The 27,449-nt window shown below is 40.9% G+C and overlaps 1 protein-coding gene across 6 annotated transcripts; it reads right to left on the minus strand.

Moving 5' to 3' along the window:
* On the minus strand, window positions 1-27,449 carry LOC307042226 (zinc finger MYM-type protein 1-like). 6 transcript variants are annotated; one of them, XM_079685999.1, is made up of 8 exons: window positions 27,365-27,449; window positions 26,798-26,846; window positions 26,463-26,496; window positions 16,806-19,633; window positions 16,529-16,640; window positions 16,320-16,441; window positions 16,101-16,174; window positions 1-195 (listed from the first exon to the last, which is right to left on the minus strand). In XM_079685999.1, the coding sequence occupies exon 4, from the start codon at window positions 19,289-19,291 to the stop codon at window positions 17,063-17,065; it is 2,229 nt and encodes a 742-aa protein (XP_079542125.1). In that variant the 5' UTR covers window positions 19,292-19,633; window positions 26,463-26,496; window positions 26,798-26,846; window positions 27,365-27,449; the 3' UTR covers window positions 1-195; window positions 16,101-16,174; window positions 16,320-16,441; window positions 16,529-16,640; window positions 16,806-17,062. The 6 variants fall into 6 exon arrangements, with proteins under 6 accessions (XP_079542125.1, XP_079542126.1, XP_079542124.1 ...); XM_079686000.1 differs by lacking the exon at window positions 26,463-26,496 and having other exon boundaries at window positions 27,365-27,387; XM_079685998.1 differs by lacking the exon at window positions 27,365-27,449 and having other exon boundaries at window positions 26,798-27,340.

Raw genomic sequence — 27,449 nt, forward strand, 5'->3', positions numbered from 1 at the left:
TATTAATACTACAACTGCTTCATCAGCCAATCAGAAGTGACTTCAACCAACACCCTGATCTCTCTCTCCATCCTCCTTCTGTTTTCTCTCCATCTCTCTCTGTTCGCCCATGTCTGTCACCCAGGGTCCCTGCACTCAGTCAGATTCCAGCCCAGTGAGTTCACTGGAGAGAGAGATAGAGATGGATGAGAGAGCCTTGGATAGAACAGAGAGAGAGAGAGAGAGAGAGAGAGAGAGAGAGAGGAATACATGAGCAGATTCACTGACAGATTTACAGACTGACAGGAGTTTCGCATATAAAATCGTCCACCCCGGAGGCTGACGGAGGCTCAACTGAATCTCTGAAGGTTTGTTCTCTTTTTTAATGAGTTATTCTGAAAAAAAAATCTAAATGTCATTTTTATCTTTCAGTGTTGAAAAGATAGTTATTTATTGAAAATATATGATATCTGCTTTTCTGCATCCTTAATGAGTCTTATTAGAGTCGAATGTGTCCCTACATGTTTTAAACTAATTAAATATTCATTAACTCTTTCACAGTCCAGTGTGTGAGCTGTGTGCAGTCAAGATGGGCTCAAATGCACATTATTATGATATAATTAAAAAACATCTCATAATATAATACATACATACAGTTATATACTTAAAGTATTTATTGTATCATGTCTAACAGCTATACGAATAATGTGAATTGTTTTGAAAAGTAAAAATGGATATATCATTACCATGAAAGGAACAGTACTACTTCTACTTTCAAACTCAAAATTGTGAATGAAGTCCAACGAATATGTTTTTGAATGCAGATAGATTTTTTGATACATCTGCGTGATTATAAGTGCAGTTTCTTTATTGCAATGGACTGTTTTCATGATGTGGTATTGATACTTTTTCTAGAAGATCTGTATTATTTATTTGTCACCTGTTATTGTGCTGTAGTATTACCATAATCTCAGTGTAATAGAATTTATAGCAAATATGTTAAAGTGAAACTTACCGTTTGAAAATAAAATCCCACACACTGTCTAACTAGCAAAAAGAAGGTTTATTTGGGAGGTTTCGTTACTAGATCTTCATCAGGCAAAATGATGCAAATTACCAAAAGGTCAAGATCACAGTGCAATATATGACATCACTGTTTACAAGTGAAGAATACTTGAATTCAGTAAAAGAAAAGTTAGGTCAAAACGATTTACAACATCACAGTACAATGCAAGTTATCACACAGCAAACCACTTTGATTTACTTATCCAGCAAACATAATACAGGACAAATGGGTTAATGCAGTGGTTCTCAAACTTTTTCTGTCAGGCCCCCCCTTTGGAGAAAAAAAAAAGTCGGGCCCCCCCAAAACGAATAATCAGGCTCAGTGGCGGCGCCAGAGATTTATTTTGGGGGTGCTGTGGGGTAGCTTGACGTTTCATAGAGGGTGCTCAAACATTTAGGGTTTCCCATTAATGTACCGGTCGCTACAGTGGAATTTTCTACTGCAACAATCCCCACGCAAATACACAACGTACCCGCGACTGTTACAATGAAGGCTCGATATTCAGCTCACGGCATATAGGTGTAAGCAGGGATAAAGTGCTATTTTTATAGGTGATGTGTGGACGTCACATAGGGGGGTCCGGGGGCAAGCTTCCCCGGGAAGATTTATTTTTAAATATTGAAGTTAAAAGCATCAATCTGGTGCACTTGGAGAGCGAAATGAAGAGATCTATGGATACATCTCTTAACACCCATATGAAACAGAAATGTAAACAGATTTACTTTTTCTTGATGGATATTTTACAAATCACCCTTTTAAACATTATTCTTGTTTTACTGTCATATAGTATTTCATACCTGTTTTTCATTTATTCTCTTATTTTTTTATAACTATAATGATCATATAAACGTGTGCCTCGGAAATAATTATTTACATTAATGGTGACCAAAACATTTGAGACCCACTGAGATAACACTGAGAGAGTCCTTTAGCTCTCAGTCTGACAGGAGAGGACTCTCCTCCACTTTGTTGTTGAAAAAACTCCTTATATCCGTTAGCGTAGCTCGCTAGCACCAGAAGCTAACAACAACGATCTCCAGTACCGGTGCGCTCTCTCTCTCTCACGCGCACACAAAATGGCTCGTTCCACACACACACACAGAGCCGAGCTTTAATGAAACAGAGACCCAGACGTAATAGTACTGTACTGCATCATATTATTTTCGAATCAATAATTTTTCAAATTATGATTTTTATTTTATTTTTTATTTTTTATTTATTTTATTTTTTTATAACCATTTTTCCTCCTGGTCTCTCGCGCCCCCCCTGGCATGCCTCTGCGCCCACCAGGGGGGGGCGCGCCCCCCACTTTGAGAACCACTGGGTTAATGGCATGACGGTTAATCAAATTAGAGTAATTGCTGCCTCAATGTAACTAACCAGCCAAATGATTTCATTTATTGGAGGATGATAATTAAATGTTCACAGGTGGAAGGAAATCTGTTTTTTGATTTTATACAAAAATAATGTTTCAATTTTAGCATTTTTCTTTGGCTTTCATTTCTATATTTCGTATTGAGGGAAATAATCTATTTCTGTCACTTCAATATTGTGATACTTGGATAATGTTACCTACTATATTTGATTGGTAATCGATCATAGTTTTCTGGATGCTTTTTTAAACCCTGACGATTGGTGTTGTGTTGTTGCAGATGAATGTGGCTAAGATCCATGACAGAATGCACATAAAGACGTTCTGGGAAAAAAAGATTAACACTGAATGTCAGTATGCTGAGACCGAAGAGCAAAGGAAGAACAAGAGCTCACTCGACAAGTAAGAAAAACTCAACACACATAGAGTCACACAACCTGAACCGTGATAGTGTCAACGTCGCCTTCTGATTTATGGGAGAAAGATGAAGGAAAGGTCACAGAGCTGTGCTTATAAAGAAAGAAACACATGTGTGAAACAAGCAGTAATGAAAGAAGTACTCAGATCATTTACTGAGGTAAAAGTTCTCACACTGGGAAAATACTAAACTAGAAATAAACATCTTGCTAAGAACATTTCACCATTTCATAAACAGCCAAATGTAAGGTAAAGTGTAACAGATTACTGTTTGGTAGTTGCAATACATTTTGCATACAAAGCGATGAATTAAAGTAAGTATGTGGAAAATAAGATGATTATTGAAATGATGGTCAAACTTGTGGTTTGGTTTGGAATTTTTTTTAGAGCAGGAATAATTTGTCTGACGTATGAAGAAGTACAAGGTGGGAAATCTATGCAGGAATTGGGTAGTGCAGTGGTAACATATTTATTTCGTTATTTTTCTGGAAGTTAGCATCTCAAGGGCTCCCTCGACAAAAAGCAATACAATTTTTCTATTGGATTTCAGAATGTTGCAGAAAACAAGATTTGGCAAACTCAGGTTTATGATAGACGTTCTGTGCAGCCGGATAGTCTCCACATAGCAGAGGTGGGACCAAGTCATTGTTTTGCAAGTCCGAGTGAAGTCTCAAGTATTTGCGCTCAAGTCCGAGTCAAGTCTCAAGTCTTTGCGCTCAAGTCCAAGTCAAGTCTCAAGTCAGGATGGGCAAGTTCAAGTCCAGTCCAAGTCCTAAACTTTGACAAAACGAGTCTTAAACAAGTCATGATGTGCTTTTCAAATGTAATGACATCCATCAACAGAATAATACTTAATAATCAAACTGCTCTTTATTAGTCACATTCGTAATTTAATAATCAATTATCTCTCTGCTGGTAAAGTAACGTGTTTTTTTTCTATTTTAAGAGGGATAAGTAAGGTAAGGCCACCGTGACGGTTTGATTCAGAAGGAGTTTAATTTATAAGATCCCTGATGTTAAGGTGACCAGAATGTATATTTCCACTGTGTACAACATGTTATAAGGGACCCACAATCTATCTTTATGCAAGGGATAATATGCAGCGAGGCGGTCTTTATGCGGAAAAGAACACCTGAATCTAGATCCCTCTGCAGGTGGTACTTTAAGTATATTTTGATGCTAATACTTTTGTACTTTTAATTGTAACATTTTGAATGCATGACTTTTTATTGTAACCGAGTATTCCTACACTCAGGTACTTTTACTCAAGTACAAGATCTGAACTTCTCCCACCTCTGACAATAAATCCTGAGTGGTTACCAATAAAAACCATGCTCTGAAGGTTATTTTCATTTCACAAATCCTGCACTCAGTTTGCTTTCTCCAATATAATTGAAATATAGCATTTCTTGACTTTTTCCGACGCGCTTGCATTTAAATCCGGCTCCCCGTCTCCCTGTCTTTGGCCTGTACCACTACACCTACTGTCTTTGGAGCGTTTGCCCCCCACCCTTCTTTCACATAATGGTATGATCCTAGTGTGTCCTCGCATATGATTGGCCGCATGGTGGCTCAGCAAAATAAAGTCCCGCCCCTGCCTGCATGGATTCACAGCAAGAGTTGCAGCAGCTGAAGATTCTACTTTCCCCGACGGGAGTCTGCGGGAGAGGCTTCTCGCGATTGGCGTGTTGGAGACCCCTGAATTAAATTATCAAGTCACCTCAAGTCCAAGTCAAGTCCATAGTCATTGGTGTTCAAGTCCAAGTCAAGTCGCAAGTGTTTTGTGATTTTGTCAAGTGGAGTCCAAAGCAGAGTCCTGCATCGGGTCGGGTACCCGCGGGTACCCGACGGGTGACCCGCGAAAACAGTGAATCGCGGGTGGTATTCTTTCAACAAAAAATATTCGGGTTCGGGTCCGGGTAAAACAAAGAAGATGCGGGTCGGATCGCGGGTGTTGCATAAGAAAAATATAAAAATGATAATTTAATGTAATGTTTAAACCCTATGACCTTTCCCCCGCGGGACCGCGCATCCTCATAACATATGCGCCGCCAATCTGCTGCTGAGCGCGCCACATTCAAAATGACTGAGCCGGTGAAGGCGAAGCTCTTCAGCGGAGAATACAGTATTGCCGAAAACTCTTCATCAAGAGCAAAATCCATTGTCTGGGAGGCTTTTGGACTCATCCTAGATGGAGAACACAACCAGGTCGCTGGGTTCGCTGCTTGCAAGAAGTGCAAAAAAGTGTTGGCCTATGATAGCCGCAAGCTAGGTACTTCATCATTGAAAAAACATATGGAGTCGAGCTGCGCTGCCAATGCCACAGGTACAAGAACAATCAATCAATACTTCACCAATAACCGTGATCTTAAAGCACCCAAAAGGGAAGACAAGGAGACGGTGTCCAAATTAGCAGTACAATTTGTCTGCAGTGATGTTAGATCATTCGAAACGGTGTGTAGCGATGGTTTCACTGGATTAGCACAGGGATTGATTGACATTGGTGCGCGGGCTGGCCGTGTCGATGCAATGCAGCTGTTACCAGATCCGACAACAATATCTCGCAGAGTGACAAAATATGCAGAAGACATACGCCAAAGCATAATTCCTGAGCTGAGAGAACAGATGAGTGAGTACAATGGAGCAGTCACTTTAGACATGTGGACCGATGATTATCGGAAAATAAGCTACCTTTGTCACACAATACATTACATCAATAGCAAGTGGGAGCTAGTCGAAAGGGTGCTTTCTACGTCGGAATGGGATAGCACCTTGCGTAAAACGTCTGATAATATCAAACCAGCAATAATCCAAGCCCTGCGGAGATACAGCATTGAGGATTTCTTCACCAAACTGGTGTATGTGACAGATAGGGGTTCAAACATAGTGGCAGCCCTTGGCTCCGTCACAAGACTGAGCTGTGCTGCACACATCCTTAACACCGTGCTTTACACTACGATCAGGAAACCAAGCCAAGAAGATGCGTTCGGAGAGGAAGTGACTACGCTTGTCACGGGGGCAAAGTCACTCGTAACTTACTTTAAGCAAACGAGTCTCCAGAATCGCCTTAAAAAGACGTTAAAAGCATCAGTGGAAACACGCTGGAACTCAGTCCACACAATGCTCGAGTCGATCAGCTGTCAATATGAGGACGTTCGTGCACTGCTGTTGGAAAGGGGGGAAGAGGGTCGTCTGAACGACTTGAGCGAAGACACTTTGAATGCAATGGTGATGTTTCTTCAGAGATTCAAGGAGGCTACTAAGGCACTGGAGGCATCCAAAACTCCAACCCTTCACCTCACCGCTGTGTGGCTTGATCGCCTCAAACGCCACCTGCAACCATCCTCCACTGACAACCTGACATTCTCCTCTCTAAAGGCAAAATGTCTCACAATTCTGGTTGAAAAGTACGAGATACACCTCCTGCACAAACTGGCCATGTTTTTGCACCCAAAGCTGAAAAGTCTGAAGCTGCTTGTGGAGGAACATTCGATGGAAACAGTGCACAACGAAGTGCGGCGCCTTGTGAACGGTAAGGCCGAAGGAAAAAAGAAAAAAGAAATTTCATAGTTTATTTCATACTGTATTAAAATTAAATTGAGGTAGGATTGGAAAAAAGTTACTATCCTAACGTTACAGTATAGCCCACTGTTACTGTATTGTATATGCTTATTCGCCTGCTTGTCTGTTTTCATCATTTAAAATATGAAATGTAAAATATTAGGAAATCTATTTGTAAAGTTTATAAAATTGCATATGCTTAATCTTGCGCCCTCTATTCGCACCTCTCTAGACATAAAAGAGAGGCGTACATCGCCCACACAACGTGTTGCCACTGTCAGTTCAGCACCGCCCGAGAAGAGAGCTAGACAATCGGAGGGATTATCCGACGTCGAGGATTCCTCTTCCAGCGATGAGTGCACTCAGGATGAAGTGAGCGCATACATCGACTTCAAGTCACCGAAGGAGGAGAATTTCGATATTCTCAGCTGGTGGAAGGAGCATGCAACCAGGTTTCCAAATGTGGCACACATTGCTCGTTCGATTCTTTCCATTCCAGCTTCAAGCGCCGCGAGTGAGCGAGATTTTTTCACGGCTGGATTTGTGGTCTCAGAAAGGAGAAGCCAATTGAAACCAGGGACAGTTGATGACATTCTTTTTCTGCATAGTAATCTAAAGAAACACTGAGTTGTGAGATGAACATGGCGTTAGCCAGCCTGTCTGTAAAAGTCTGTTAAAAAAAAAAGTGTGTTATATGGAATATATGTTGTTTTATATGTACGTTTTATATGTTTTATATGTACGTATATATTTCGTATATTATATAATAATACAGACTCTGTAAAAGGTTATACGTCTGTTAAAAAAAAGTGTGTTAGGTCTACTATATGTCTGTTGTTTTGGCATTAGCCAGCTTGACTGTTCTAAACAATTTAAAAGTGTCCTTGTTGCAATTGCACTGGTTTCAGTTGGCTTCAATTTGTTTTTAAATCGTCAGCCATAATGATTGTAACATTAAACCAAATAAATGCACGTGATTGTTGCATAACAATATGATAACGTTCCGTTTTTAATAAGTCACGTTTTCTGGGAGGGGCGGAGGACCATCTAATTAATGTGTCTACATGAATATAATTAAATGGAATGAACGGCATTGTATTTCCTGGATTAGGCTGCCTTCGTTTTAAAGTATACTATCCAAATTTCACATATGAAATGGCCAACAATTATCACTTTAAACGTCGTAGGTTAGGCTACTTGATTATTATTATTATTATTATTATTATTATGTAGCCTAATTATTAACATCCCACGCTTTTTGAGCCAAATACGCAACTGCGTGTATTCATAATTGCATGATTCTCTGCATCATAAGCAGCTCGAATACATCGTCCAGCTGAACATTTATGGGAAACGCAACAAATGAATAGTTTATTTTCAGTAAGTGTTACTGGACACAGTGGACAGCTCCTCAAAGTCCTACAGCTTGTATTTAAGGCAGCGCAGCGCTCTCTCGGGAGCTCCATTTCCCTCTAATCGTGCTCATGTGAATTCTGTAAATTCTTTCACTGCTCATATATACAGTATATAGGCATATATATATATATATATATATATATATATATGCGGGTTCGGGTCGGGTTGCGGATCTTGTGCCGACGGGTCGGGTCGGGTTGCGGAACTAATTGGCAATATGTGCGGGTAGCGGGGCGGGTTCGGTATTGCACGTCGCGGGTGCGGGGCGGGAGCGGGTCTTGAAAATCAGACCCGTGCAGGACTCTGGTCCAAAGTCATCAAATCATGTGACTCGAGTCCACACCTCTGCCACATAGTAACACTATTGTGTGTTCTATGAAGCGTAAATGCAATCGGCAGAGTTAGTAACAAGCTAACGTCAGGATATAAAGGAACTACAACCCGTATACTATATATATATATTATATATATACCCGTGTATTGCTGCACATCACTACTGCTAAGCTAAAGACGGCTAACGTTTGGTGTGATGATGCTTAGCAGTCTCATTTAGCCACTTGTTAGCAACCTCTGTTCAGATGTTCACCAGTTGAGTATTTACTGACGCATTTTATGTCGTAGAACAAAACGTGAAAATGTCTAAAACTTAACCACAGATCTCATTTCAGGCATCTAACCAGAAAAACCATTGACATTAACAGGAAGTGGTCAAATGCTAATTAATTTCCTGGTTAAAGTGCTCCCAAAAAGTGACCTGAAAGTACACACAAAGCACACTGAGACGCTCCTCAGGGTCCTGACATGCTCCACGTGTTGACATTTTACCGATAGCAGCTACCGTTTTTGAACTATAGTTAGAAATGTAAGAGGTTTATTTCTCATTCAGAACAAAGGAAAGGCTCTCCTTTCACTGATCACTGCACATCACCATGGTAACCTTTGATCTCTGGGCCCACACAGGTGTTTGATCACGTTGTCTCCTCAAACACAAACACACAGACTGGAGGTTAACAGACTGTCTCAGCCTATTCTTTTCTGTCTGATGGAGGCTTCATACTGACTTCAACACGTTCCACATATTTTATACATTATTGGTGACGTATGGTTTTAGTTCAAAAGTTTGCAGTTCAAATATTCTGCTGCTTTTCAAAGCGTTTTTACTTTCTTTTCTCTTCTTAATACACATTCATTCACTACTACTTACATTTAATATCTAACTTTCAGCTGCAGAAACTATTCTATTAAATGATTCAGCTATTACAGGACATTGAGGCTATACATTTAGTTGTTTATACCTTTTTTAAACCTTTTCTTTTAAATATTAAGCTTCTTCACTATTTCTCCTAATATTCCAGTTTAACATTTCACTTTCAAGTTTTCAAGAAAGTTATTGCAATGCTTTTGAGCTGTAACAATTTGATTCAAATAATTTCACTTTTCTGCATCTATCCGCTAAGTTCAGCAACACACTTACTTGGTTTTGGTATAAAAGCAGCTACAGAGACCATTCAGCTAATAACATATTCAGCTCTTTCTGCATTTTCAGCTAAATTCAGCAACAAATGTAAACATTTTACAGCATTTGCCCGCATTTTCAGCAGGAAATGTATTTTCTAATTTGAGTACTTTTTCCCCACGGTTTACAGTAGACTCAAGCCAAAAAGATTGGTTAAATGACATTTGAACTACTACAAATTAGTAGTAATTGTAAGTAAGTAATTGCGTCATTGCGTGCCATCGTCTGGAATGTCGACTCAGTCAGTTTCTGTGGTAAGTGGCTAGGAACGATCGACCGCCTGATGCACACCTATAAGCTCACCTCCCAGCACTTGATCCAGAAGGAGACCCTGTTCTGGGAAAAGTGTCCCCCTCCTCAAGATGCCAATCTATGGAGGTCTTTGAGAATGGCGTCTGTGATCAAACTGAATGTGGCTTCATTTATAGTGGACATGTGACCGCCTGGCAACTAGACACATCTAAAAACAGATGCGCTCATTACAAACAGCCTCTCGTCACTCAGCGAGCTGGAGGACATACCAGGACAAACACGCAACCCTGCCGAAAGTCTGGCTGTTAAAGGTCTCAGATATGGTGACTGGAACAACCACAGAAAATACACAGCAATCAAAAGTCCAGAGATTTATAATCACACTTATATAAAGGAATGTTTTATTACTGGCATACAAAACTGATGGAAGAGTTTCTTTTTTTCCTTCCCCCACCATCCAATAACTCCATAAGTATTAAGAACACTAAGATGTCCAAAGAGATGCATTTAACAAACATATAGAACCATAAAGTGGTTCTATCGATGGTGATGGTTCTTCTTGAAAACAACCAAGCCTTTAAAGAACACTCACTGTTCATAAAAGGCTTTTTGCTTAACCATTAATGTCTATGTGTACTTTTTAGTTTCTGTTAACTTTGAAAACCTAAGATATTGAAGTTGTATTTCTGTATTCTGTCATAAAGGATTTAAAACCCCTCTACCTACCATCAGCCATGAAAAAATAGGTAAATCATGTAAATTAAAGTTTAGTATTTAGCAGTTTATAATTGAATGTTCTTCAACATTAATATGTTGTGTAATATATTTTACAGCATAGTGTATCTTTTATATCTTCACTTCACATAAATAAAGTGGTTTCTTATTTTAACTCTTGTTGTTTGGTAGATTTGTGGTACTGATCCACCCATTATTGGCACAGTTTATTTATTAGCAATGCTCGCCACATATTTTCCTTCTGTCAAACTCCATCATTACATTACAATGGGATTTTCAGGTTTTTGAAGTCTATACATCCTCCCATTAAACCTTCACCTTAGCGTTACACCAGCTATTAGTCCTATCCCTCTTAACTCCAGCCTTCTCCTCCTATCCCCCTTATCCTCACACCACCGCCTCAGCACATCACACCTAATCCCCTTGCTATCAATTACACTGTACCCCTAATCCCCCACCTATCAGTGCCATGCATCTTGTAATCCCCCAGCTATCTATTACAATGTTACCCCCAACTCCACAACTCTCGGCCCCCCTGCCGCCTCCTACCCCGGCTCTAGTCCCTGCTAATTGTGTGCGTTATGTTTGACCCGTCCAGAGCCAGGAAAAAAAGTGGTGGAGGTGATAATCACAGAGCGATGAGTGATGGAGGCCGACTCACACTCCACTTAAATTAGAAGAGGTGCTGTTCTACATAATGAAAATAAAGACATGTGCAAGGAAATCTGGAATAAAATGTTATTCTCATTTATTTTGTATTATTCGTTATTAGCAGTAGCACTAGCATAAAGCTGTATAACGCATTAGAACGGCCCTGCGCTGACGTTGCCATTGTATCTCTATGGAGAGAGCTTGAAATTGTCTAATTAATTTCAACTTTGACCTCGATTGCTGCTGAACTTTCGAGGCCCAACCAATGACAGCTGTGCCAAGTGACGCAAGCTAGCAGGGGAGTTAACAATAGGAACAAAATGTAACTGGGTGTTTTCCCCACAAGGTTCTGTGCCTAACTTAACGGTGAACAAAGAGCAAATCACTATCATGTGAATGCAGCTAACTAATTGGCTATTTTCCTGGCCTCAGGTGATTGGGCGGTTGTCCACCAATCGGATGCCCAGTGGCTCGGTCTCTAGCTCCTGCAGTCAACATGTCAATGTGTATTTTGGCAAGATACTTAACCCCAATTTGCTCCTGCAGCAACAGTGTGTGAATGTGTGTCCCTGAGCAGCTGGTATTTTATATGGCAGCCACTGCCTCTGTATGAATGCATGTGAACGGGAAAATGCTGACTTGTAAATGTAAAAGTGCTCTAAGGGGTCGCAAAACATAAAAAGTGCTGTATAAATGCAGTCCATTTACCATTCCAAATATCAGCCGTCCAATCCCTGGCTCCTCCGCTTCACATGTCGATGTTTACTTAGGCTTGATTCTGAACCCAAAGTTGCTCCTGAAGTTGTGTGAGAGTGTGTGAATGAGCACTCGATTAGATGGTGAGAAGTTTGGCACCTTGTACAGCAACCCTGCTAACACTGTATCAATGTGTGTGTGAATGGGTACAGGTTGGCATGTAGTGTATAAAAGCACCAGAAGGATCTATATTCCAAGTCCATTAACCATTAATTTATAACCCCAAAAGCCAACAAAAATTAAATGAATTATCAATAGATAGGTGCAGTGATGATGTGTTTCTCATAGGCGCACCCGGAAGTTAGCATCTCAAGTTCTCAATTGACAAAAAGGTAATTTTAACATTGGATTTTTGAATATTGCACAAAATAAGCTCAGAGGAAAAACTTGTTTATATTACTTAAACATCTTGTTCATTGGGATAATATCCACATATTAACACGACCTTTATGATTTTTCAAGCGCAAATGCAATTGCCAGAAGTAAAAAGCTAACGTTAGGCTAGCCGCTAAAGCAGGGGTCGGCAACCCCTGGCACGCGTGCCAGCATTGGCACGCGGCACCGTAACCAGTGGCACACTAGGAATAAGTGTGCAAAATATTTAAATTAATTTTCGGATCCTGAACGCGAGACCGCCGCCAGAGCGCGTCTCCCCGTTACCTGCAGAAGGAAGCCATGCACGCAACGCAGCCCCGCTCTCTTTATCTCCAGGTGACTTTCTGCCGCTTTCCTCCGTGGTGCAGTGCTGATCGTTTCACCACGGAGGAAAGCACTTCTCTAATTGCAGTACCCATAAGGAGCTGTACAAATGACGCAGTTTTTGCGTGGCTGTGTTTATTTAGTTGAAAGCCCAGTGGCGATCTGCTCATCTCTCATCGAAATAGTATGCTACAAAGGGGCGGACTGGCCATCTGTGTGTTGAACTTTCCTGTCGGCTCCCAGACCGTAGTCGAGGAGGGCAGAAGCAACAAGATTCAGGTTCAATAACCCACTTTAGCTTAAAGGCCCAGTGAAGTGCATGTTTTTGCACCAAAATGAAATGGCAGTTTCATTCCTTACATATCATTGTGCCTGTTCATGGCTAAAATAATTTTTAATAATTCATAATTAATGAATTAATGAATTATTAATTTTGCCGTCTGAGCCTAACGGAAGTTGCAGACGATAGTGGCTGTGACGTCACAAGATGTACCCAGTTGCGATTGTAAACATGGCGGAGACTCTGGAAAGTGATACTAGTGTGAGAGAAATGATTGATTTGGACAGCTTTTCGGACAGGATAGATGAGGAAAGTGATCAATCTGGTGCACTTTGAGGGCAACATTAAGAGATTTATGGATACAGCTCTCAACACTCATATGAAACATATATTTCAAAAATCAAAAAACATTGGAATGATTTCTTAACCTATTTTATACAACTAATAGTACATAGATGGAAATATTTGTTTACATAGATGACCAAACCCACTGAGATAACTTAGGCTACAGTTTACCTCCCTGAGCTGACGTTATCTCTCTCAGTCCCACAGGAGAGCACTCTCCCTCTCCTTATTGTTGAAACAGCTAATCTCCGTTAGCTCCGAGCTAGCACCAGATGCTAACAACAACCCTGTAACTCTGTCAGTCTCTCTTTCTCTCTCTCTCGAATCGACCACTGGCCTTTATTTATCATGATCAATCAAATAATCTACGAAACAATGACCCCAGCCAGGCTCACCTTCATCTTTTGGGAACAGAAACATCGCCACTTCGGCAGACTTGACATTACTACAGCCAGCGGCAATGCATCGTTTCCCCTGTGTTTTTCATCCCTCTTTCTTCACTGTCGCCTCCATTGTCAGGTTTTCTCGATTGGAAATCACTTCCAGTCGACTCCGACACACTTTCCAGGAAAATACTAGCTCAAAAACGTTGAGAAATTCGACTTTGAAAAAGAGAAAAAACGAACGGTGGTGAATGTAAACAGTGCAGCGGCGTCCATCTCGTGACGTCACGCAGTAGATCGCAAGCCACGCCCACGAAGGCGAAGGTCGACTGCAGATTTCCCCGGAAAATTCAAAACTCGTCAAATTTGTTGCTATTCCAACATTTTTTGACATGGGTTCCAATGGACAATTTTGGTCATTACTATACGTATTAGCATAACAGATCATGCACAGGTGCACACTTCACTGGGCCTTTAAATGACTGGAGAGAGGCGAGCTCTTCTTGGGAGGACGTTGCATTTATTTAGCTGTTCTTCTGTTTCACAAAATACATCACAGACCTCTGTTTTTCTGCTTTCCCGTTTCACTTCCAGAAACATACACACGTTCCCTCACTGTCGCTCTACCATTCACAAACACACATGCACAAGCCGCACCCCTCTCTCTCTCTTAAAGGGACAGCGATCTCATCTCACTCTGCATGACCCTAATATCATAACTTGTGTGTTCTGGAGAATCACAGAACGGACGATCGTCCTTATCATTATGCCGTTTAAACCAATTATTTAAATGTGTTTGTTAAATTCGGCATCATGTAAGTTCCGCTGACAGGTCCACACACTGCTTCCCCGCAGCGAGGCTCCCCCGCCCTCCTGCTGATAGTTGACGAGCGTCAAGCTCCTCAACCCCCCCCCCCCAGTTGATAATTATCGATCGTTGGCACGCCGATAACATTTTTTTTTTAAAATGGCACTTCATATCAAAAAGGTTGCCGACCCCTGCGCTAAAGGAACAACATCATGTTAGCAAAGCTGCGCATCAACCCCACTAAGCTAAAGGCCAACAGCCTGATGACGGTTAGCAGTCTCATTGTTACAGTGGCGGTTCTACGGGGTGGCACGGGGTGGCAGCTGCCACCTCGGAAAAATGCCTTGCCACCCTAGTTGCCACCCCAGTTGGCAGCTTTGTTTTGAAAGAAAAGTTGTGGCTCATCGGACATTTATGAGAGAAAATCTCAAATATCCGAGTGCAAGTGAATGCAGCACAAGATGCGAGCCTTGTAACCACTCCCCCGGCCCTGGCGCGAGCATGAAAATATGATTGGCGGCGATTTCATTTGAACGGGACGGCGCAAAACGAGAAGCATTCGGATCCAATTACACGGAAGGAATTAGGTATTTGCGGTCTACAATGACAGAGAAGAGACTGTCAAGTTTGGCTGTACTCAGCATTGAGTCAAAACGCACTAAAACTTCTTAATAAGTTTGTGAGGTGTTTTGCTGAACAAGATGGTAATCGCCGCATTCAGCTGTTATAGGCATGCCAACCTAATGCTCTGCTCACGGATGACTCGATGAGCATAAAAAACGGTTGAGATGATGACCTTACGTGTGTATAAAATGTTTCTTCTTTGTGGGGGTCTGCCCCCAAAAAACAGTTTTAACTCCTGAAAAAGTCAAAGAAGACTTTGTGTGTAAAACTACACTGCCCAGCCAAAGAAAGGTCCTTACCTACTAGCAGGGGTGGACTAGGACAAAAATTCAGCCCTGGCATTTTCGGTCCAGACCAGCCCACTACATTATCAGCGGACACTACATAGAAGTCCACTAATCTTGCAGCATCTTCTCTCATACATACAACAAAGGAGAGTTATATTCCTTGATAGCAGTTAACAAATAATGCACTTAACTATGAACTCAAGGACTAAAATTCACAGCTATATCAATCAATCTTTATTCATTATAGTGTCAAATCACAACAGAAGTTATGTCATGACTAGGGGTGGGACGAGACTAACGGGAAGAACCCTTATGCTACCCTTTCAGTTTTTAGTCTGTGACTGTGAAAATCTTTTGGTGTAAGCCCAGTATTAGTTCAAACCAGACTCGGACAATAATAACAAAAAAATATCCAAATAATCTAAATAGAAACATATTACAGACAGTAGCAGCATTAGAGCTGAAACTCACTCACTCATTATGAAACCATAAATAGAGAATTGGAAAAAAAAATATATATATATAGCTGTGTGAAAAGTCTAAGACATGGGTTACAGGTCTGAATAGATATGCATTCTCATATACGTGTATGTGCACAAGTATGTATTGCTCTATACTTCCTCGTCCGCAGCCAGCCAGCTCCACTCCTCACCAAATTCGTGACCCGCAAGAAACAGCAAACAGAACTTGTACTCAGTATCTGTGTACTGACAAATATATGTAGCCATGTAGCCTTTTTGTGACGTAGTGACACTTAGTGAACAAATGTATCTGTAATGAAGGATGACTTAAGTCTCAAAAGAGCCCTAAGGCCTACCACTGTTAATTGTACTTAAAAGATATGCAGATGTTTGAAATTAAAACCATCAATATGAAAATCTTCAACCAGGAAATAATCATAATCAAACCTTTTGTTTCAATCTGAGACAAAACAAGTTGCATAATAAACTCACAAGTCAAGACGAAGCTCTCAGATATGATGGATGACTCAAGCATCATAGAAGAACTTCTAGCAGGTCAGGAAAACCTGTTTGACAGGAGATAATGGTAGCAGAGAATATAAAGAGACATTTATGAATTACCAATTGTCATTTTATCACACATATTTATCACACATATAGTAGGTTTCTTCACATAAACCTTTAAACATACACATATTGCATTCCTCTCACCACATGAAATAAGCTCAGGAACCCAAAAGTGGCCCAGTGAATGATGGAGGAGACAAAGCAGGTCCTCAAAAGGGGACAGAGGGAAAACAACTCCTTAGGCTCTCATATATAGGGTGGTCAACCTAAAAGAGACATGGAAACATTATTAAGTCTCTCATCATCACAAATCAAGTATGAATTCATATAACATTATAAGACACATGACATACTCAACAAATCATAGACCAAAAAGTGGTGAAGTGGAGGCAGTAAGGGAGCAAATCCTTGAAAATGGACGGAGGGGGAACAACTCCTCAAGCTCTCACATGTCAAGTGGTCAACCTGAGAGGGAATTGGATACATTATTAAGTCTGAAAAATAAATAAAATGTTTCCTCTGTCCTGCACCTAGAGTTGAAAACCTTTGGGATGTGTGTTTCTTTCAAAACTTTTTTAAAATTATGAAGTATGAATTTATACAACATAAAAAAATACATGATTAACTTACCAAATTCTAACAGTGGTCCCAAATGAGAGAACAAGTCCACGTATAGAACAGAGGGAGAACGACTCCTCAAATATATCAGAACAACCTGTAATGGAGAATAATTGATAATTTAGTGTACATGATCCCACCATTAAGGATCAACACATAAGCACAATACAACTTCTGAAAAGCATCATTAAAATGACAAATAATGAATTACTACATCCATAATGTGTGATGTGTGATAATAACAATAATATTAAATATTTGTCGCCTTATCAGTGGAGCAGCTTTTTAAGCAGCTCACTCTTCTCTGCAAGTCTGTCTATCACAGAGTCAGAGTCCAAGGACATGAGGATGTCTTTCTCTGTGGCCATCAACATAAATGCCTCCAATTTATCAGATGAGAGGGTGCTTCTGAGTCTGTTTTTAATAAACTTCAAAATTGAAAATGTGCGCTCACAAGCCACCTGTGTGAGGGATAATGTAAGCAGGTATTTATAAGCAAGGCCTAGGACAGGGTATGCATCTGTTAGCATGTTGAAACGGCGAAGTATCTGGTAGCAGCACAGAGGGCATTCTTTGCAGGAGCAACAGCTTATGGGAGTTATCTCAACCTCTTCTGTGTTGTCCTCCTCACCACCTGATCCATCTTCTACTGTTCTTGCTTTGTACTCTGCCAATGGGGATGCCTTCAGCCTGTTCCACTGGAGTGCAAAGCTTTTCGACTCGGCCTGCATATTTTCCTTGGTTGCCTTGCTGTCAAATCCTTGCAAGCACTTGCTTAAGTCTTGAAGGGCAGACTGGGGAAGAGCACTGGTGCAGAGCTGAGGGAAGTTTCTGGGATCCAGACATGCCAAGTCAGCATATAGATTGCCGTGTGTTAAAAAGCGCCTATGAATGGCTTCAATTGCTGTGTCCATGATCCGGTTATGCACATTCACCTCATAGGATTTTTCTGCATCATCCAGAGTCTCATCCTGAGCCATCTCTCCAGGCAAGACTTTCTTCATCCTCCTCCTCTTTTGTGGCAGTGTGGCCTCCACTTCAATGTCCGTGTCATCTCTCTCTTGGATTTCTGTGTTTGTCCGGTTCACAAATGTGTCTGCTGCTTTTTTTACAGATTTAAAATCTCTTCCCAAGCTTTTCAGCATATCCTGTGTCGATGCCACCATTCTGTGAGCAGAGAGGATGTCCAATCCTGCCGTCTGAAGGTATTTAGACAATGGAGAGGTATGTTCAAATATGCGGAGGAAGATTTGAGCCGTCAAGATCGTCTCATACTTGAGCAATGACTCTGCATATCCTCTGGCCATGACACGGATACATGGTTTCACTGTTGCCTGTTTCTGTATAGCTGATAATGTCAACAGCACATCAACGTACAGACCATCTTCCGGTTTTCCAAAGGAGCCAAACACCTTCTTCAGGGCCTCATGCTTGGCCCACCAGCGTGTCTCGCCAATAGGAGCAAGGCGTCTACGTCTCTTGTTTCGGCCTGACTCTTCCCACACATTCATCCTTTTATATGACTCTTTGATGAATACCGCAATGCCATTGAGGAGCGCAAACAGGGACCCACTCTCAATAACAATCTGGGTTGTGTTTGCAAGCACCAGATTTAGTACATGTACGTAGCACCATACATGCACCTGGTTTGGAGATTGTGCAGACAATAGTGAGGAGAATCCTTTGTATTGGCCTTGCATGTTTGATGCCCTATCAGTCGCATTTCCAATGCACATGGTCTTGCTGAGGCCCATTTTGTCTAGAACTTCTGACAGCATGTTGACAAAGGCCTGTCCAGTGGATGAACTGCACTTCAGCACTGCAACAAGCCTCTCATGAACAACATCAGTAACATACCTCATAATTATAGAGCATTGATCCTGAGAGGTGATGTCCTGTGTTGTGTCCAGCTGCACTGAAAACATTCCTGCTTTCTTGATATCACTGGAGATGTTTTCTTGAATCAGATGGTGAATTGCATCTATCACTGAGTTGACTGTGGTTTTGGAGAGTAAAGTTACAAGGGAGGCTCTGCCTCTCGTGCCACCAGACAAATGGAACTTTCTGCTGTTCTCAATGCAGCTGTCCAGGTGCTCTTTTAAACAGAAATCATACTTCCCCAGTAGAAGTATGAGTTCCAAGAAATTACCATGATGAACAGTGTGGTCTTCCAGAGTATATGCTGCCTCATTTTCTGACCTCCTGTATGCAAGCCCCCTCTTCCCAAGAACCTTGATGACATCTATGATGCGCTCCAAAACCTGCCGTCTCTTTCTGACCTGCTCTCTGTGCGCCGACATCTGACTGCCACCAAACACACTGCTGATATCAGCACTGGCGGATTTCAAGAGGTAAGCTTCAGCACAGTTTCTGTGTCCACTGCTTCTCTCATGCTCCTCTGTGCGCTGGTGTATATGCCTCCAATCTGACATCCCACTGATGAACAGACTGCTATCAGTTCTCTTACCGAATGCCATGCAGATGAAACAATACAGCATGTGACGCTCTGGACAGTACGTCAGCCACCTTCTACTGGTGCCGTCTCTGCTACAGAACACTTTCTGCACCACTGGATTGCTACTTTTTTGCTGAGGATGGTCATTTAAAAATGATTGGAGATTTGTCTGATCAGGTTGTGGAAAAAAAATCAGTTATTTGACTGGCACACTCATAGCTCTCAACAGCTGTTTCCCTCTCTCGAGTGATCCTGTCTTTGGGCTGACACACTCCTCACTCTCTCCAGCCTTTTCCCTCTCAGGTGGTGCAGTCTTTGGGCTGCCTGATCTGGTCTGGCTCTCTCCCTGAACTGACCAGCTGGACTTGCCCTGAACCTGTCTGGGCTGGACATAGGGAAAGCATTTATCATTGGATGGGGAAATAACTCAAAACCACAGAATAATGTACAAGATAAAAGATTAGTTCATATTGAACGAAACGTTCGCGAGCGTAACAACACTAGTGGCTTTGCCATGTTTTCATTATGACACTTAGTGTTTTCCAATGCAAAAAAGTCAGATCTTTGTGACAATACCTGAAAATGCTCAAGACAGCACTATACACAGCCATTTGAAAACTACAGTAAAAGTAACACATTTACACAGAAATTAAAGTTACACACAAATTATGAAATAGTTATCACCTCAGTAAACAATAAATGAATTGAAAGATTACAATAAATTCAATGGCAAATATTGAAAATTAATGTAATTATTTCCTATAGGTTTACTTGTATTTTGTGCTAAAATTCAAAGTATCTCATCTGTATTTACAATAGAGAACCGCAGTGACTCGTCGTAAAACCCGGAAGTAAACTTCTTCCGGTTCCTTCATGAAAAACCAATGCAAATTCTCCATAGTATTTTGGAAAATAGCTCGAAATAAGGTCTGTGGTTGACACACATTTAAGAGAGGGATCACGTTTTGTTCAGCCGGATAATCTCCACATGTCAACCCTACTTTTATAATTTTTGAATCATAAATCTAGTCGCCAAAAGCGAAATGCTAACGTTATGCTATAAACGAACTACAAGCCAGTGCAGCAGCAGGGTCGCACGACTTCAACGTCACGCCAACTTAAGATCGTTTCAACTGACTTGCACTGAAACTGCAATTTGAACACTTTAAATATATTAACATTTTAAACTGTATACCCCGGTTATCTAGGCCCTTTTTGTTTTGTTTAATGTATACCACGTTTATCTAGGCCCTTTTTGTTTTGTTTTATGTATACATGTCACACTGTGGGAAACGATATTTCGATATTTCTGGATGTATAACACATGTAGAATTTTTGACAATAAAGCTGAATTTGACTTTTGCGTGCTTGCATATTTTAACAAAGCTTTTCATTTTAGCCACACTGAATTTAACTAGAAGTCATGGCTGTGTCAATTACCAGTCTGATATCGTTTTACAAAGATGACAAGAAGAGTGTAGATAGAGGAGAGAACCACTACAAGTCAGGACACGTAACAGTGCAGCCGAGATGAAGGTGTGCTTACCGGTGTTGTCAGGGCTAGAATGAGGGACAAGGTTTATAGTGTCGGTGAGTAGTGATAGCAAGAGTACCGTTAACCTAGAGTTAATTTATTCACATTAATTCCCATCAACAAATCAATTGTATCTTTCACATGAAATCTTTATTAGGCAAGGCAAGGCAAGTTTATTTATATAGCACTTTTCAACAAAAGGCAATTCAAAGTGCTTTACAAAAAATGAAAGACATTAAAAAAATGGCATTTAAAATCAGTAATTAAAAAGAAAAGCTAATAAAATAAACATTAAAAGAAAAAATACATGGATAAAAGTTACAGTGCAGTCTAAGGTATGAATAGTTCAATTAAAAGCAGCGACAAAAAGAAAAGTCTTCAGCCTGGATTTAAAAGTAGTAAGAGTTGCAGCGGACCTGCAGGTTTCTGGGAGTTTGTTCCAGATATTTGGAGCATAATAACTGAACGCTGCTTTACCATGTTTAGTTCGGACTCTGGGGACAGAAAGCTGACAAGTCCCTGAAGACCTGAGAGATCTGGATGGTTCATCATTTAGCAGGAGGTCAGAAATGCATTTTGGTCCTAAACCATTCAGTGCTTTATAAACAGCAGCAGTATTTTGAAATCTATTCTTTGACACACAGGAAGCCAGTGTAAAGACGTCAGAACAGGAGTGATGTGATCCACTTTCTTAGTGTTAGTGAGGACTCGAGCAGCGGTGTTCTGAATCAGCTGCAGCTTTCTAATAGATTTTTTAGTGAGACCTGTGAAGACACCATTGCAGTAGTCCAGTCTACTGAAGCCAAAAGCATGGACACGTTTTTCCAAATCCTGCTGTGACATCAGTCTTTTAATCCTAGATATGTTCTTTAGGTGATAGTAAGCTGATTTAGTAACTGTTTTAATGTGACTGTTGAAACCAATAACTAATTTAACCTGCTGACAAGAGAGCCCACCTCCGAAGATCGTGACTGGCTGAGGGACAGACTCGGGGGCAGGTTTTCAGGAATTTCTTGGCTTCTCTCCCCCGAGCCAGAAGAGGAACACTACAGCTTGGAAACATTTACTGTTCCTGAAATTATCAAATCTGTTGGGCATCAGGGACCTGAGGCAATTGTGGCAAGCATGGCATTGTCTGAAGAGCAACAGAGGGCAATTCAGGTGGCTACCACTGGTCAGCGAACCAAACCAAACTGGCATTTGTTCAGGAAAGGAAGGTTGACTGCCAGCAACTTTGGAGCTGTCCTGAGGTCAAAGCGTGTGACTGCTTCCCTTATTGCCAGGGTGCTAGGGCAACAACAGGCCCTTGATGGTGTTTTGTCTGTACAGTGGGGGACTATGAATGAATGTGAGGGCGTCAGGGCATTCACCACTGCAACCCAGATGCAGGTCCATGAGTCAGATTTGTGGCTCTCCCTATCAGGATTGTTGGGGGCATCTCCAGATGGTCTGGTAGGGTCTTCCGCTGTGCTGGAGGTAAAGTGTCCCTACGGAGCCAGGGAAATGACAATTAGTGAAGCATTGCAAATCAAGGGCTTCTGTGTCAGTAAGGAAGGAGAAACATTCAGCCTGCGTGAGGAACATCCTTACTGGCACCAAGTGCAAGGTCAGCTTCACCTCACTGCATGGAAGAAGAAATAAAAAAATTGTGAATTGTTTTTAATTTAGATTTACTCGCCTTTGCAATGTTGTGGTTGTTAGAGTGTTAGGTTTCCTGTCAGCTCGTCTGTTGGGAAGATATAAAATATTAGTTTCATGGAAGTCACACCGTCACATATACTGTAGGAGCATTAAAACAAAACATCTAAAGATATAACCTTGCACTTTGATAAGTCTCGTGAACATTTTCACTATTTTTATAGATGAAAATTGAACTAAAGAAATAAATGGTAGATTAATCCATATTGAAAATAGGTGTCAGCTGCTACACTAATTATAATAGTTATATTTCTTAATTAATTAAGATAAGATATTACTGTATTGATCCCAATTTGGGAAATGTTTGTGTTGCAGCAGCATAACAAGAAAAACAAAATATAAGTTATTATATATACAAAAGTATGTAAGCGATGGAATATTAAATTGAACATAAATGTAAAATGTACATGTGATTTTACGTCCAAGAGAAGCTATGGAGCAGAGAGTTCTCTGCCAGCCAGAGGTGATTTGTTATTAGTTCAATATGTCAAACTGATTTCCCTGACTACAATCTTTAGTTACATGGTGAAACGTTATGCTGCTTGTACTAATTAGACTTATCATATAAGCCACACAGGTTTTAATAGGATGTATTCATTATCTTTACTTATGTTGCGGTCTTTTCAGCAGCGCCATCTCTAAAACAACGATACAGTCACTACCCATCATTTACATTTCACCGTGAAATGGACAAAAATGTAACGTCAGCTTACCTCATGGCACGAATCCAGACTCTCCTTTGGAAAACATTGGCCGGGAAACGATAGAACAAGCACGTTTCATGCGAAGACCTGTGGCTGCAACCCGGAGCAAAGCAACAAACCATTGCGTAGCTAACTAGTTGCGCTAGCTTTAGCTAACGAAACGAACTGCCGAGTAAAATTGGAAAACACTGGTAATTAATTATTCTATCATTTGTAAAACTACGGTGTTAAAAACGACAATTTCAAAAATACAGATTCTAATAGTCAGATATAGATATACAGATACTAAAGATAGGCAGGTACTTGCTTTCAAGCAGAACACAGGGGAAAACAAACTTAGCGGGAGTGTTTACGTGTTCGGCGTAATGACGTACAACGGCCTCGACAATTTCTGTAGTCCTATTCAGCCACTCGGTAACAACCATCGTTTTTCAGACACGTAAACTCTTCAAAAATCCCCAGTGGGGTCACTGCTGATGTATTTAATGTCGTAGAACAAAACGTGATTTATCTCTTAAATTTGTGTCAACCACAGACCTTATTTCGAGCTATTTTCCAAAACCCTATGGAAAAAATGCATTGCTTTTTGAGGAAGGAACCGGAAGTGCTAAAAATGCTAACTTACTTCCGGGTTTTACGACGCGTCACTGCGGTTCTCTATACAGCTTGATTCTGCAGCTTCATCTCTACTTACAGCTCGTTGGTCTATGTCAGGGGTCGGCAACCCGCGGCTCTAGAGCCGCATGCGGCTCTTTAGCGCCGCCCTAGTGGCTCCCTGGAGCTTTTTCAAAAATATGAAAATGGAAAAAGATGGTGTGAATATATTTTTTGTTTTAATATAATTTATTATCCAATGCTGTAAAAATGTGTATAATAAATATTTAATTTAATTTAACATTTCTGTCAACGAAGATTTACGTCATAGCCTGCGACACACGTTTCAGCTCGGCGTAGTGCCAGGGTCAGGGCTAGACTGGATTGTTTTAACCGCGTAATTTAACCGCGTAACTCCGAGGTGCTAACTGTTGCTAACAAACCGGCGGGTGTGTCATGGGCCATGGATCCCAAAGGGAACAAGAGAAAGATAGCTGAGGAGAACAGAGGATTCAACAGTTCTTGGACCGAATCATTTGCTTTCATTGCCAATGCGGAAGGATTGCCTGTATGTTTGCTTTGTAATGAGAAATTGTCAAATAACAAAAAGAGTAACGTGGAAAGACATTTCCATGGAAGGCATGCTACATTTGCAGCCGAGTACCCAGTTGGGAGTGAGAGAAAAAGTGTGATTGCATTACTTCTGGAGAAATTAGAGGAGCGCAAAGATAGATTTAAGAAGTGGATTGCATCTCCAAACTCCACTACTGCTGCTAGTTTTGTTGCAACCCGGGAGATGATAAAGCGTGGAAAACCGTTCACAGATGGTGACTACATGAAGGATTCATTCATTAAAATATCAGAGCACCTATTTTCAGACTTCAAAAACAAAACCGAGATAATACAGAAAATTAAAGACATGCCTCTCTCCGCAAAGACAGTGAAGGAAAGGGCCATTAAAATGGCAGACAACATCACCAATCAGCAAATCAAGGACATTAATTCAGCTCCAGCATACTCAATTGCCTGTGATGAGTCGTGTGATGTGATCGATATTGAACAGGCAGCGCTGTTATGCAGGTATGTGAACTCTGATGGGCCGCAAGAAGAAATGATCGAATTAATACCACTGAAAGGCCAAACACGCGGGGAGGACATATGTGAGGCTGTGCTGAAGTGTTTAAATGACAATGGAATAAACACCAACCACCTGATTTCAGTGGCTACAGATGGGGCACCCAGTATGAGAGGATCACAAAAGGGGTTTGTGACTTTACTACAGAAAGCGTTGGATCGAAATCTGCTTGCATTTCACTGCATCTTGCACCAAGAAGCACTGTGTGCACAAACATTCCCACCGGAGTGTATGGAGGTGATGAACCTTGTCATCGAGATGGTGAACAAGATAATTGCAAAAGCATTAAACCACCGTCAGTTCCGTGCATTTCTAGATGAAGTTGACAGCGAATATTCCGATCTCCTGCTACACAACAAAGTCCGGTGGCTGTCCAGGGGTGAGGTTTTGCGTCGCTTTGTTGCTTGTTTAGAACATGTGAAAACATTCCTGAAAAGCAAAAACCCGAACTACCCGCAACTGGAAGATACCGAGTGGCTGGAAAAACTGCACTTTATGGTGGATATGACAAGTCACCTAAACATGCTGAATAAAAGTCTCCAGGGCCGGGGAAACACTGCACTGCAAATGCTGGAAGCTGTTTTGTCATTCGAGCGCAAGCTGACTGTATTCGCCAGAGATGTACAGCGAGGCACGCTCTCTCACTTCCCCTCCCTGAGAGAGTTCAAAGAAGCCCATCACGATCACACACTCAACGGTGATTATTTACAAGGTGCGATCGTTGATATGCAAACTGCATTTGGGAGCAGATTTAGCGAGTTCCGAAAGGAAAAAATGACACTATCTTTCCCTGTCACACCCCTGGAGATTGACCCGTCCTTGTTGCACACATTCCCAGGAGTAAATCAAGCTGACCTTAAAATGGAAATGGCTGATATAGCTGACAAAGATTTATGGATGTCCAAATTCAAAAGTCTGACAGCCGAGCTTGAAGACGTCACTCGCCAGAAAGCCCAGCTTGCCCAAAGCCACAAATGGAGCGAAATTGAAAGCCTCCCAACACCCGAGAAACTTGTGTTTGAAACAATGGAATGCTCTTCCAGACAGTTATAGGAACATGAAGAAATATGCATTTGGAGTATTATCCATCTTTGGATCAACATACCTGTGCGAGCAGATATTCTCAAACATGAACTACATAAAATCCAAATACCGCACCCGCCTCACAGATGAGAGCTTGCAGTCCTGCGTGAAGATTAAAGTTACATCTTACATGCCCGATGTTGAGAAGCTGTCCAGTGATGTCCGAAAACAGAAGTCACATTAAACGGGTAAGAACACAATCCTGTCATAGGCACATATTTAGTAACAAAGTGGCTGTTTTTATAAAGTGATTTCTGATTTTTGTCAGTATATATTTGGAATGACACAGGGATATTATTGTGTTTTGTTGCTCAGGTCCGAGGATGGCTGCATTGTATTGTGCGTGTCAAAAGAGAAGAGGGTGCTGCTGCATTTTACCCTTGCACATTTGCAGAAAACTAAAGAGAAGAGGATAATGCACAGAAATCGAACTTAAACTGTATTATTTTAATTGTATATACTTTACCTTTTCAAAAGGCTGCTGTTTTATTGCACTCTGTCTGTTGCCCAGATAAGGGGGAAAAGAGAAGAGGATTGTATTGTATTGTATTATTGAGGATTGAAAAGGACTGCATTTTATTTCCATGGGGAGGTTTAATTATTAAATATTATATATATTATAATTAATTTCTGAAATTACAGGAGGCCTATTATGCACGTTGCACATTTTGTTGTTGTTTTTTCGAATCCTAAAATAAAAATGACATAAAAAATCTGATTTCTTTATTGTATTTCTATAATTTCATCAATGCAACGAAACATAATACATTAATATTATAATGGAAGTTCAACTTAAAGCACCATCGTACAGCAGAGTAGTCACGTGGTGCGTCATTCTCTCCAGGATGCGCTGCAGGGAAAATAAACATTTAATCATGAATGCTCATTATGTATTTGTAGCCTACTTATAATTTTGATAGTAGGCTAATATAGCCACTTACAGCATGTGTTGCCTTCATTATAAGGCTTATATAAGGCTTTTAATTTTTTGCGGCTCCAGCCAGATTTTTTTTTTTTTTTTTGGTCCAATATGGCTCTTTCAACATTTTGGGTTGCCAACCCCTGGTCTATGTGAACGTTTACTGTTGCTATGGCAACAAGAAACCGCTGACGTTAGCAGCTCTTAGCTAGCCTAGCTAAATCATCTGATCAATAATAACCCATAATATCACAATTTGGCATATTTAAACAAAATCAACAACAACTACCAACATTCACAGCCCTTCAACTCTGGGCTAATATGTTGTCACAAGTAAGACTATGCAGTTAATTAGGTCACATCACATTCAATGTAAAAACGTTTTCTACTTTTTTTTTGGACACGTCTCAAAAATGTAGCCTAGCCAGCCCCAGGCTAACGTTACTTACCATGTATGCCTCCACTCGCTCGTCTCCCGGCGCAGCAGCACCTGCTGGGGCGGTGAACCCGTTACCAAATAGGTCCGTCAATTTA

The sequence above is a fragment of the Notothenia rossii genome (genome assembly GCF_949606895.1).
Source record: "Notothenia rossii genome assembly, chromosome: 6".
NCBI classification, from domain to species: domain Eukaryota; kingdom Metazoa; phylum Chordata; class Actinopteri; order Perciformes; family Nototheniidae; genus Notothenia; species Notothenia rossii.